This window comes from Ruditapes philippinarum, unplaced genomic scaffold (assembly GCF_026571515.1).
Source record: "Ruditapes philippinarum isolate M1 unplaced genomic scaffold, ASM2657151v2 ctg3320_1_1_1_1, whole genome shotgun sequence".
Taxonomy (NCBI): domain Eukaryota; kingdom Metazoa; phylum Mollusca; class Bivalvia; order Venerida; family Veneridae; genus Ruditapes; species Ruditapes philippinarum.
The window spans coordinates 1-12,453 of record NW_026864147.1 but is presented as its reverse complement, the minus strand read 5'-3'; the positions used below and the strand labels follow the sequence as shown (position 1 = coordinate 12,453).

At 34.1% G+C, this 12,453-nt stretch overlaps 1 protein-coding gene and 1 long non-coding RNA gene across 2 annotated transcripts; one reads left to right on the top strand and one right to left on the bottom strand.

Annotated features, from left to right (window-relative positions):
- Nucleotides 1-956: 956 nt before the first annotated feature.
- Nucleotides 957-11,665, top strand: LOC132724572 (protein saal1-like; the record flags this gene model as incomplete). The annotated part of the gene is made up of 9 exons (XM_060709451.1): nucleotides 957-1,065; nucleotides 1,601-1,784; nucleotides 6,794-6,895; nucleotides 7,426-7,509; nucleotides 8,062-8,141; nucleotides 9,489-9,548; nucleotides 10,200-10,315; nucleotides 10,909-11,032; nucleotides 11,583-11,665. Coding segments are annotated over exons 2-9 (808 nt in total), but the record flags the coding sequence as incomplete, so codon positions are not given.
- Nucleotides 2,389-3,984, bottom strand: LOC132724570 (uncharacterized). Its single transcript, XR_009624930.1, has 3 exons — nucleotides 3,618-3,984; nucleotides 2,793-3,060; nucleotides 2,389-2,578 (listed from the first exon to the last, which is right to left on the bottom strand). It is a non-coding gene; the product is annotated as an uncharacterized LOC132724570 (long non-coding RNA).
- Nucleotides 11,666-12,453: the final 788 nt, after the last annotated feature.

Below are 12,453 nucleotides of genomic sequence, written 5' to 3'. Positions count from 1 at the left end.
GATTACTTTGTGATCTTTTCGGCAGTGTCGGGTGGGGATGCCAGGGTGTCGAATTCCCCGTTACTGTACAAATCAAATAATCTCGTTGTATAACAGGAGGAGAGCGGATAGTTCCATTAGATATCACGTGTCCATATATTATATAGATGACGTGGATTTGTGTAATCAAAGTCCGTGCTATAGATGCAAACCACCATCTGAAAACAAGTTACAGGGGCTACGTACAGTTATCATGACTCTGTTGGTAAGTGAATAACCTAAATGGTACCAACCATGCTGAATTTTCAGTAAGGTATATCATAAATTTTAGTCAAATTTCCATGCATATACTTTTCTTTTGCGTTATAGTCAATTAATACAACATCAGCCTTAATTAACATTTAAATGAATGGGACGGGACATACATGTATATATATAGCGTTACTTTTTTTGTATAGCATTGTTTGTAACATTAACTTACTATGCTTTTTAAGATAAGCAAAGTTTCCAAATATCGATATATCTCAAATCAAATCAAATCAAATCAAAATTTATTTATTGTCGGTATACTGTACGTATATACAATGTATATAACATTTTACAAAACATAAGCTATGTACAGTATAGCTTTTGACCGACATAAAACCCTTTTACTTTATTTTACTTTATCCAGCGTAGGGTCGCGAGATTAGAAATCTCTTGTTACCCCCTCAAGGTCTGACACCAAATAATTATTTTCCGGTATGACAGTATATAATTTGTTTCTCATAACTTTATCAAGTCTGATCAACCATTTAGATTTTATTTTAAATTGCAAAATTTTTAAAGTAGATCTGTTTCATACAAAATTTGTAAGTTGATTTAAAATCGATCTAGTAATTATACAGCTGCTGATGCTGATGATGACGGCAAGGCTGTAATTGAAGCCGTGATGATGATGATTATGATGATGATGATATTAAGCTAGGTGACTACAACGACGGTAAAGATTATTCGACATTGATTCAGAAATGGCGGCGACTTTTTATTTATTCAGAAAATATTGACCGTGAAAGGGTAAAAAGCGCATCTACTAGCCCATGACAGGTTAAAAAACTACATTGATTTTGTAAAGCAATTATTTGCAACAATCTTTCCATATTTGATATCATTTTTCTTAAGAATGTCGTGAATATTTACCTTAAGTTGAGGATTGTCACATATTTTCGCTACTTTGCTAAAACGTTTATTTTGTTGCAATCTGCTGGATAAGACCCCTATGTATTTTTCAGGAGTAAAACTTGTATACTGTATAATAAAATAAAATTAAAAAAATGATTGAACCAGTTACCTTATATATACTCTTGGTTTAGACCTCGGGATATATAATTTCCAGGATATTGCCGATTCTGTTTTGTTCAAATTATTCTGAATTGAGCATGAATGATACATGTTCAAATTGAGAAAATACTGGTGAGCTAATGCTATTTATCTCAATATCTTACGTGCATTAAGGATATATGTATTCTGTACACATCAAGATTATTAGAAAGTGAGCTGATCAAACTCAATTTATTGTGTTCAACACAATTTAGATTTTTACATATATAGATCAACATGTATTCAGAATTTTATGTTCCAGATACTCTTAACTCAAAAAACAAGTCATGGAATCTCCAGAATATATGGATTCGCCAGAGTGTGATGTAAATCCATCACCACCTCCAGAGTTTGCGGACAATCCAGAGCTTTTGCAAGCTGAGAGTATTGGAAATACAGCATTTAGCAAACATTGGCTGTTCTCAACCTTGATCAAATTTATTGAGGTTTGTTACTAAGGCCTCATTTTTAACTTTATGTTTTGAAGAAGGAAGTGGCTAGCCGTACGGGCCAAAAGCAAGGACACACTGTATTGGTTAGGCCATCCTTAAAAAAATGTTTGTTTGCAGTAACCCGACCAAGAATTTTCAAGGTGGGTAGGTAGGTCGATTTTTTTTTTTTTTTTTTTTTAATGAACTGTACTCCCAAAAAAACATGGAATTTCAAAATGCTGGACAATATATGCTTTGATAATCTGGTAACAATTAATAAATTGATAACTGAATTCTAATTTAAGAAGACAGGGAATTCCCCAGGATTTTTTTTAAGCGCTACATTTTTTTAATTAGACGGGGGTGGGTCTTGACCCCCGTACCGCGTGTCGAAAATTTTTGCCATTTTAGGTGTCAAGATACTGCTGTGGGCTGTTTTAAAACAAATAATGAAAGCTTTTCACTTGATAAGCATTTTCTTTTTTATTATTCACTTTTTCCAACAATTCAAATAAATAAACAATTATATATAAACACAAGTTCACAACATGTGATCAACATTTATAAGTGTGTGTGTCCCATTTAAATGAGTATATTTCAGTTGTTTTTTCTTCATTAACATCATTAAAAGTGGGCCTGTCTTCTAGGTTTGTTGTCCTTCCATGCCTTGACTGCCTTCTCAAAGTTGAAAGATTCTAATGGGGGTCCTTGAAGGGAGACGGCAAGAAGATAGTTTAGAACTTTAACAGAGAGACAATTCCTGTTTTCAGTCTTAACTCTCTTCAGGCAGCTCAATCCTCGCTCACAATCTGAAATTAATAAATGAAAGTAATTATTTATGTTAACCTCATGTCTTTTATTTATATTGTTTGTTTGCTGTGAATTTTTGAAAATTTAAAACTAAACTAAGTAAAAAAATTTATATTTGAAATGTTGAAAAACTTCTAGCAAAGTGTTACACATCTGCAACTTTCATTGGAATTTCATTAATGTTCAAGAATGAATGAATCTAATAATAATTACCTGCAGTAGAGGTTGGGAGGAGCAATTCTGTAAAGAGCTGGATGACTGGTAGAAAGGTTGCCAGTAATCCAGGTCATGGTCTGGTCGGCTGACTGATCAGTCCCCTCTAGACTGGCACGTACCTGGTGCCAGTGGCTGCGGCACTGCTCCATATCTATACCAAAGTGCCTGGCCAGCTCCTGTATGTCCTGACAAACCAATGCTAAGGGGTAGGACAGTAGATTGCACTTCACAAAGCTGTCTATGAACAGGCTCCATTAAAGAGGGCCTGCAAAATTAATATTTTTTTTCATTTTGGTGATTCAGTTAACAGAAACAGATTACAAGATATTTTTAATTAAAAAAGAAAATGACCAATTGGCTGTCACTATGTGGGATTGTTGATGTAAAGATTTTGTTGTTGTTTTCACTCAGTTGCAAGTTGATAATGAACAGTCGTAAATGTTTTCAATGTTAAAGTAACCATCAACCAATTTTATTTCTGAATATCTATGCAGTTTAATCCAAGTAAAATACGATTATCATGTATATATTAAAAAGCAAAATGATCCGGAGACAGTTTTAACGACATTGCTCACAAAAAAAAAACTCTTAAAATTGATAGTGAACTAGGCTTCCCTTATTTATGTTAGACATATTATTTTTTGAAATCTTAATACAACAGTACCGCTTAGACGTAACGATCGTAAGAAAGTGAAAGATAAAATTGAACATTACACTTATATAAAGACAATTAACCCAATCATCCCTAAATATCAAACTGTTATATCGCATGTCAATTAATGCCAATTATATTATCAAAACAATAAAAGTTATTACACCTACCTGAAACATGTAAATATCACACATGCCGCGGTTAAATTGCACCCATTTCAATACACGGTAATTGACAACACCTGAAAGTGCACCAACAGTCGTCTGCAGACATCGATGACAGGTGTCTGTGACGTCACACAGTCTAAAGGCAATCAGTGTATCGGGTTGTGTATACGCCTCGGGTAATTATCTACACAGGACATGTATATTGGCTTGTTTATTTGACTAATTGGGGTTAACTTATAGACACAATAGAAAGGAATATCGGTCATTTTTTAAAGCGCTATGATAATTTTAAGCGCATCGGGATTTCTTGTTCTGAAATTTTAGCGCATCGGTGCCGATGCGCTAAAAGCGCCTGGGGAATTCCCTGGAAGAACTACATTTTATTTCTTCTATTAACCTTTAAAAGAACGAAAACAAAGCACAAGGCATAATTTTCTGATTCAAAAAAAATTATTTTTTATCAAGACCATGAAAAAAAATTTGAGTAGGGACAAATTTTGTGAGTCGGTCGCGTTACTGCAAACAAACATTTTTTAGCTCGACTTTTCTATGAAAAGGGGAGCTATCCTACTCGCCCCGGCGTCGGCGTCGGCGTTAGCGTTAGCGTTAGCGTTGGCGTCACACCTTGGTTAAGTTTTTCGTACCACCCCACTTTATTTCAGAAGTATTACAAGTATGGCTTTGAAACTTACCATACTTGTTCACCATCATAACCTCCATCTACAGACAAGAGTACATAACTCTGTCAAGGTTTTTGACAGAATTATGGCCCTTTTTTGACTTAGAAAGTGTATTGAGCTTGGTTAAGTTTTTTGTACCACCTCACTTTATTTCAAAACCATTGCAGGTATTGCTTTGAAACTGACCATACTTGTTTACCATCACGACCTTCATCAACAGACAAGAGGACATAACTCTGTCAAGGTTTTTGACAGAATTATGCCCCTTTTTGACTTAGAAAATACATTGAATATGGGTAAAATCCACTTATTGCCTTAACCCTTTGAGATATTGCTTTGAAACTTTTAATGCTATTTCACATCATTACCCCCATCTGTACGCAAGAGAAGGTAACTCTGTCAGGGATTTGTTTTAAAAATTAAGGCCTTTTATCGACTTAGAATCTTGGTTAAGTTTTTTGTACCAGTCAACTTTTTGACTGAACTGGTTGAGATATTAAATTGAAAGTTGGAATACTTGTTTACCATCATGGTCCCAAACATGGGCAGGAGAAGGTAATTCTGTTAAGGATTTTATTTGAATTATGGCCCTTTTTGACTTAGAAACTCAGTTAAAATTTTCATTCTTGTCCACTTGTTGACCTAACCATTTGAGATATTACTTTGGAAGTTGGAGTTCTTATGTGCCATCATGAGACCTATCTGTAAGCAAGAGAAGATAACTCTGTGAAAATGTTTCTTGATTTGTACTTAGAAATTCCTAGTTAAAGTCTTGTGTGCCCTTAACTGTCAAAGTTTTGTTTTATAGGCAAGCACTAAAAAAGTCGAGCGCGCTGTCCTTCTGACAGCTCTTGTTTTAAGGATGGCCTTAGCCGTACGGCACTTTTCAATATTATATGGAAGTTGAAAATGCAAATGTTATTTTATGACTTTAAGCGAGGATTTCAACCAAGAAAAAGCCATAATAATAATCCTCTTTTGTTTCATTAAGTTTAATTTTTAAATTGAAAAAAAAAAAAAAAAAATTTCCGAAAATAATCGTTGTTGGGCTGTGATAATTGTGTCAATTACTGACAGTAAAGAAGTTTGTCCATCATTAAGGAAAGTTTGCATGTTCCGTGAAACGCATTCTAAAATTCTATTGTCAGTCCCTGGGTAGGCTTTAATTAAGGCTAATTAATTGATTGTGCTTTTATGTTCGATAATTATCTACTGTATTTGAAAAAATTTTTTTTTTTGCTTTTCACCGTTTTTTTTTTCAATATTCTTTTTATTTATTTATTTATTCCACTCCGATCATTATTTATTCGATCCATATGTTCTTAATTAACAAAAAAGATTTAATAATTCATCTAAAATTCAAATTTTCATACATATAAAACAACAAATCATAAGCATGAAAATCAAGGATGTTATAACTTATAACATGCAATTTTGACACTTATCAAGATAGATTATACAACGCTTGTTAGTATTCATTTTTTGTGTCGCCTCTATGGAGTAGTGGCGACATATAGAGATCACTTCTCCGTCGTCAGTCTGTCTATCCGTCTGTTCGTCAGTCACAAAACTTGTCCGGACTACTCCTCATAAACTACTGGTGCAATTTCATCCAAACTTTACAGGAATGATCAGTACCAAGTGTAGTTGCCCATATTGTCAGCATTTTCCGGTTCAATGATTTTTGTAAGAGTTATGGCCCTTTAATAATTTTTATTTTAACGTTTGTCCGGACTACTTCTCTTATACCACTAATGCAATTTCAATGAAACTTTACAGGATTGATCTGTAGCTCAAGTCCTTGCGCATATTGCACGGGTTTTCTGGTTGAATGATTTTTGGCCGAGTTATGGCCCTTTGATAAAAAGGTGTTTTTTTCTGTGTGTTGCCAGATACGCAAAAGCTTGTCTGGACTACTCCTCATATACTACTGGTGCAATTTTATCCAAACTTTACACAAATGATCAGTACCAAGTCTAGTTGTGCACTTTCCGTCTGTCACAAAACTTGTCCCAACATGAAATTGGCCATCATGAGGCGACACATGTGATTACTGATCGCTCTTGTTTTAACATTATACTATTAGAATAATTTTTAAAGTCATTGCCCTTAAATGACGAGCGTTAGCCCAGCATGCAGTGCTCTTATATGATTTTTGGGACTGAAATTAGGCCCCACTTCCCTTTAAGGTAAATAGGGCCCAGGTTTACAGTGTGACGTCAGCCCAGACCACCACAGAGCTACATTTAAATGGAGAGGAAGCTATGACATCATACACTTAAAATCTGTATAACGCAAGTTCACATTTTTACGAGATTTCCAAGATCACGTTTGACAAGAGTAATTTACCAATATACATTTACATGTATGCCCCCATGTTATCTTAAATTTGTTATTAATCAAAACAAATTGTATAAAGAAGGAAAAAAGATTAAGATATAAATTATTCTATGTAATGAATGAAAATGTAAACAATATGTTGTTATGTGTTGTTTGTAGGAAGTTGATCGTGAAACTGAAGAGGAGAGTAATCTAGCAGTTGATGTAGATGAAGATCTTCAGAATGAGTTGTGTAAACTGTGGGACATGTCCATGAACTCTGTAAGAATTTTGATTTATTGTTTAATTGTTACTAGTCAGAGATAGAAAATTCCACTCGTCTGCAAGTAGAATTTAAAAGAACTTGATGCAGGACAAGTAGAAAAATATTACCTGCATTTTGGATTTAGAAGCTACTTGTCCTGCAGGATGAGTTACTCTTAAAATATTTTTCAATGTCTGTGCCAGTGATGTTGTGCTCTATATCTCTATCATTAAAACATTTTACATAATATATACATGCACTAGCATCACAAAACAAAGTCTCATCTATTAAATTCAAAACTACTCATGTAGTTCATTTATAAAAATTTTTTAGGTGTTCTTTAGGCGTTCTTTAAAGAAAAAACGTTTCTCAGTTACTTTATGCGGATAAAAAAAAACAGTAATGTTTATGAGGATTGCAAACTGTTAAGTTTATGGGGTATGTAAACTGGAATGTTTATAAGAAAAACAACTTGTAATGTTCAGTGTATATTGGTGATAAAGTAGATTTTAATTTTCTAAGCCTCTTATAATTTCTCTGTATACAGGATGTTGCCATGTTCTTGAATGAGTTTAAGGCTGTAGATATACTGACCGGGATTATAGAGAAGTCCAAGGCTCCAAGAGTTATCGTAAGTCTATATGTACATTATTTCTGTCAACAACTTGATTTTAATATCTAGTAATTATGCTATTTTGACTGTGATTTGAGAATTTTTCCTAGCTCAAGAGAAAAATTTCAAGGTTCCTGCATAATATATTCCCGCTACCTCAGACAGTTTATATTTAAGATTGTGTATTGATTTATTTCAGAGGAAATATTCTGAAGAAATATATTATCTAATTAATTTCATAAGAAATATTCTGTGGAATTTCTTATTTGAGTTCACATAAAATATTCTGTGGGATTCCTTATTTTATTTAATTTACATGTATTTCACATAAAATATTTCACAGGAATCTTATTTGATTTATGTCACAGAAATATTTTGAAGGAAACTAATATTTGATTTATTTCACAGGAAATATTCTGTAGGAAACTAATATTTGAATTATTTCACAGGAAATATTCTGTAGGAAACTAAAAGTTGAAATATTTCACAGGAAATATCTGTATGTAACTAATGCTTGAGTTATTTCAAAGGAAATATCTGTAACTAATTTATATTTGAATTATTTAACAGGAAATATCTGTAGGAATCTTAGGAAATATGGCGTGTGAAGCAGCAGTATGTAAAGAAATGGCAGATAATCAAAAATTTATGTAAGTACTGTTTGAAACATTCATCAAATATTTTGAAAAAAAAATATCATTTGTATAAATGAGAGAAGAAATATGACCATATATGCTTTCAGATAGAATTAAAAAGCAGCTGCTTTAAGAGGTCAAAGCTCTAGTAAAATGTAAGTTGCAGGCACCTGTTTAAGTATCAAAGAGTCACTGCTATACCAGCTAGCTTACAGAATGTCGGTAGTTCTACTCAGGTGCATGAAATAATGCGTGGATGAGCACCTTAGGTTATCCTCCACCAGTAAAGCTGGAATGTCACCTTATGATGACCAGTACAGAATTGATGCGATTAATCCCCACCTCCCACCCCTGCACAGATGTGCAGATTGGCCTGGCTGTATACTGGTGGCAAATGCTAATCACTTTTAGATTCAGAAGGTTTATGGTTAACTTTATTATCCCCCGCCGATAGATTGGGGGATATTGTTTTGGCGTTGTCCATCCATCCGTCCGTCTGAATTTCGGTTCCGGACTAGTTCTCTGCAACTACTGGCTGGAATTCAACGAAACTTTATGGGAATCTTCAATACCAAGAGGAGATGGGCATATCGTCGGCTTGTTCAAGTCCGACACTTCAATGCGGAGTTATTGCCCTTGATTAGTTATGCAGTATGCATATAGAGTAAAAATCGTTTCCGCACTACTTCTCTGCAACTACTGGCTGGAATGCAACGAAACTTCATGGGAACCTTCAATATCAAGAGGAGATGCGCATATTGTCGCCTTGTTCCGGTCAGACACTTTAACTCAGGGTTATGGCCCTTGATTAGTTATGCAGTATGCATATAGAGTAAAAATCATTTCCTCACTACTTCTCTGCAACTACTGGCTGGAATTCAAGGAAACTATGGGAACTTTCAATACCAAGAGGAGATGCGCATATAATCGCCTTGTTCTGGTCAGACACTTTAACTCAGAGTTATGGCCCTTGATTAGTTATTCAGTATGCATATAGAGCAAAAATCATTTTTGCGCTACTTCTCTGCAACTACTGGCTGGAATTCAACAAAACTTTATGGGAACCTTCAATACCAAAAGAAGATGCGCATATCATTGCCTTGTTCGGGTTAGACATTTTAACTCAGAGTTATGGCCCTTGATAAGTTATGCAATATAAAACCAGAGCAATAATTGTTTCCGTGCTACTTCTCTGTAACTTCTGGCTGGAATTCAAAGAAACTTTATTGGATACGAAGAGGAGATGTGCATATAGTCCCCTTGTTCCTGTCAGATACTATAACTCAGATTTATGGCCCTTGATTAGTTATGCAGTATGCATGGATATAAATTCAACGAATTTGCTGGTTATTTCTATTTCAGAGATTTAGTTATACTTATGATGGAGACGAGAGATGTTCCAACTTTGGTAGAGAATACAAGGTAAAAATATTATAGGGTCTTCATTATAATTTTTGTTAGCTTGATTTTTTGGAATAAAAGAGAGCTATTGCTAGCTTCAGTACAGTCATGTTATTGTTGTTGCTGATGCCATCTGAAAACTTTGGCATTGCTTATAACTTTTTTTATTTCTCACTGGATTGCCTTCTTAGTTGGACACAACAATTGTTTGGACAAGATCTTCAAGTTGATTAGACTGAACTTGAACTTCACTCATAAATGATCTTGATTTTTAAGGTCAAATATTTGAATTTTGCTTAATTTTATCTATAATTGGCTATACATGTATTTTGGTATTTTATGAATGGATTGTCTTGGACATGATAATCCCACAGACCAGACCTTAATGTAGGCCAAATGAATTGTGACCTTCACTCATCAGTGACCTTGACCATGAAGGTCAAATTATTGAATATTGCTTGATGTTTACTTAGTATAATCTGTTATAACTTTGTTATTTTTAAATGGAATGTTTTCATAGTTGAGCACATCTACTGTAAGGACAATGTCTTAAAATAGATCACACCCAATTGACCTTGACTCTTAAATGACCTTGACCTTAATCCTAGTGATAAAAGTACAAAAATATTTTGATAACTCTACTTACAATTACTTTTTTATGATTTATTGTAGATTAATCTATACGTCACTGTCTAACACTGTAACACGAGGACCTTGGATAAGAGCGATACAGAGGTCAGAAGATATTCTAGATCATCTTAAGTTTATATTCTCGAGCTCTACAAACTGTAAGTTGATAAAATCTATTTATTATTATTATGAAATAATTAGTTTCATGCTTCCTAAAATAATACTATAGAAAATATAGAATATATACTAAAGTTGACAGTAAATGCTATCACACTAGCAAAGCCCTTTATGGTGCTTTTCAAAGAATGGCACAAATGTGTCACATTGAAGTTTCAATGATTACTTCCATATTAACACATCTACGAATGATTTTGAATTAAAAATTTCACCATTTTCATGTTTTCATACTGAATTCTGTTAAAACCAGTGTTAGGGTTTGTGGTCTGTTCCTTGCAATAACCACTACCTGCCATGTCCACGCTCAATCAAACTGATGCAACATTTCAATTTTACCAGTTTGAACATTCTTTAGGACTACTGTTTTTATCTATTTTATAAGAACAGTACAGGGATGTTATGTTCTAGATCTAGTTTTTGAGTTTTGCAGTTGGTTTGAGTTTTGTTTCTTGCAAATTTACTATGATTTGTTGCACATTGCAGCACACATATTGTCGCATGTCACCTATACTTGTGAAAAGTTTCAGTTGAAAATTTTTGTTTAGTGTCTAAGTTATTTTGTTTGTTTACACAGGTGACCTGTTGAAGAATACTGCAGAACTAGTTGATACATTGCTTGACTGTGAACCTGACCTTTGTGTTTCCTGGGCAACCATTGACTTTGTACATTCATTGATTGAAGCCACAGAACAGATAGGGTGAGTTACATCGAATTAGGAATTTAAAAAAAAACTGATTGATCTTGAACTTTGATGAAAATTCTTAACTTTTTCTTGTATTTGGAGAAGTATTGAAGCAAAACATTAGAAATACTGCTGTTTAAATGATAAACTATTTTGGTCTCCTATCTTCATTCTCCACACACAATCAGTGTCCTTTTGGAAACCACAAGAGATGTTTAATTTTCTCATCTGTAAAATGAAGGAAAATCATGCTAGGTGTCTCAACTGCTAAGATAATGTTGACAAAAAAATGTGTAAAAATTGGTGTAAAAAAACAGACAAACAGACTCAGCAATGTTATGACAGGTTTGTGGTTCTACTACAGTTCCCACTTGTTACTAACATACTGAAGAGAGGATGCCTCCAGCCTTCTAAGGATTAATATGCGACACCAAAAATGTGACTATAACAGAAAATGCAAAACACATATTACTGTGCAGTATCTGAAAGCAAAATTTTTCATTTTTCAGATATGGTTAATGTTTGTTTGGTTTAATTTTGTTGATAAATTTTGTTTATTATACAGGAGTAATCATAGTGATGCCCTGGAGGTTTATCTACATATTCTCCAGAGTTTTTCCACCACAGAGTCAGGGGTTGAAGCACTAGGTTTGTAAAATCTAAGCTAATGATGGGCTTCATGTTGATTCATACCAGATTGTGCCCCTCACCGCTGTGGGTTTGAATCCCCGACAGGGACATTGAATTCTTTCATGTGAGGAAGCTATCCAGGTAGCTTACGGAACGTCAGTGGTTTTACTCAGGTGCCTGAAATAATGCACGGAAGGGCACCTGAGGTCTTCCTCCACCAGTAAAGCTGGAACGTCGCTATATGACCTATACTGTGTGGATGTGACATATAACCCAAAACAAACAAACAAAAAACATACCAGATTGTCCCATTATGCATCCCCTTGATAGAGTAAAATTTATTGAATTCAATCATTGTAATAGTTGTAGTACTTGCATTACAATACATTTATTGATAAAATGTGTTTATACATGTACTTAAAGGACATGGGGAATGCTTTTATGTTTAAAGACAGGGCCTCTGTGGCCAAAAGTTGAATTGTTGATTCAAATCATTTCCCCAAAAGTTTAAATGGTAACAATAATTTTGAAAAGAAAGAATATCTTCATGTGTGAAAGATATCAAACAAGTATATAGGAGATTGTTGGTTCAACTTGGGTGGTGATTTGTACCTATCATTAGAAGGGCTTAATGCAGTCTTGTGTTATTCTTTCATCAGTAAAGATAAAAAATTGCACTTTTTCCCCGGACCGGTTCAGTGTAAAAGGAATAATACCATGAACTCATTTTATTTCATCGGCACGAAATTTTGTGAACATTTTCCTGGGTCTTAAATTTGTTGACTGTCTATTTTTCAAATTTCTTG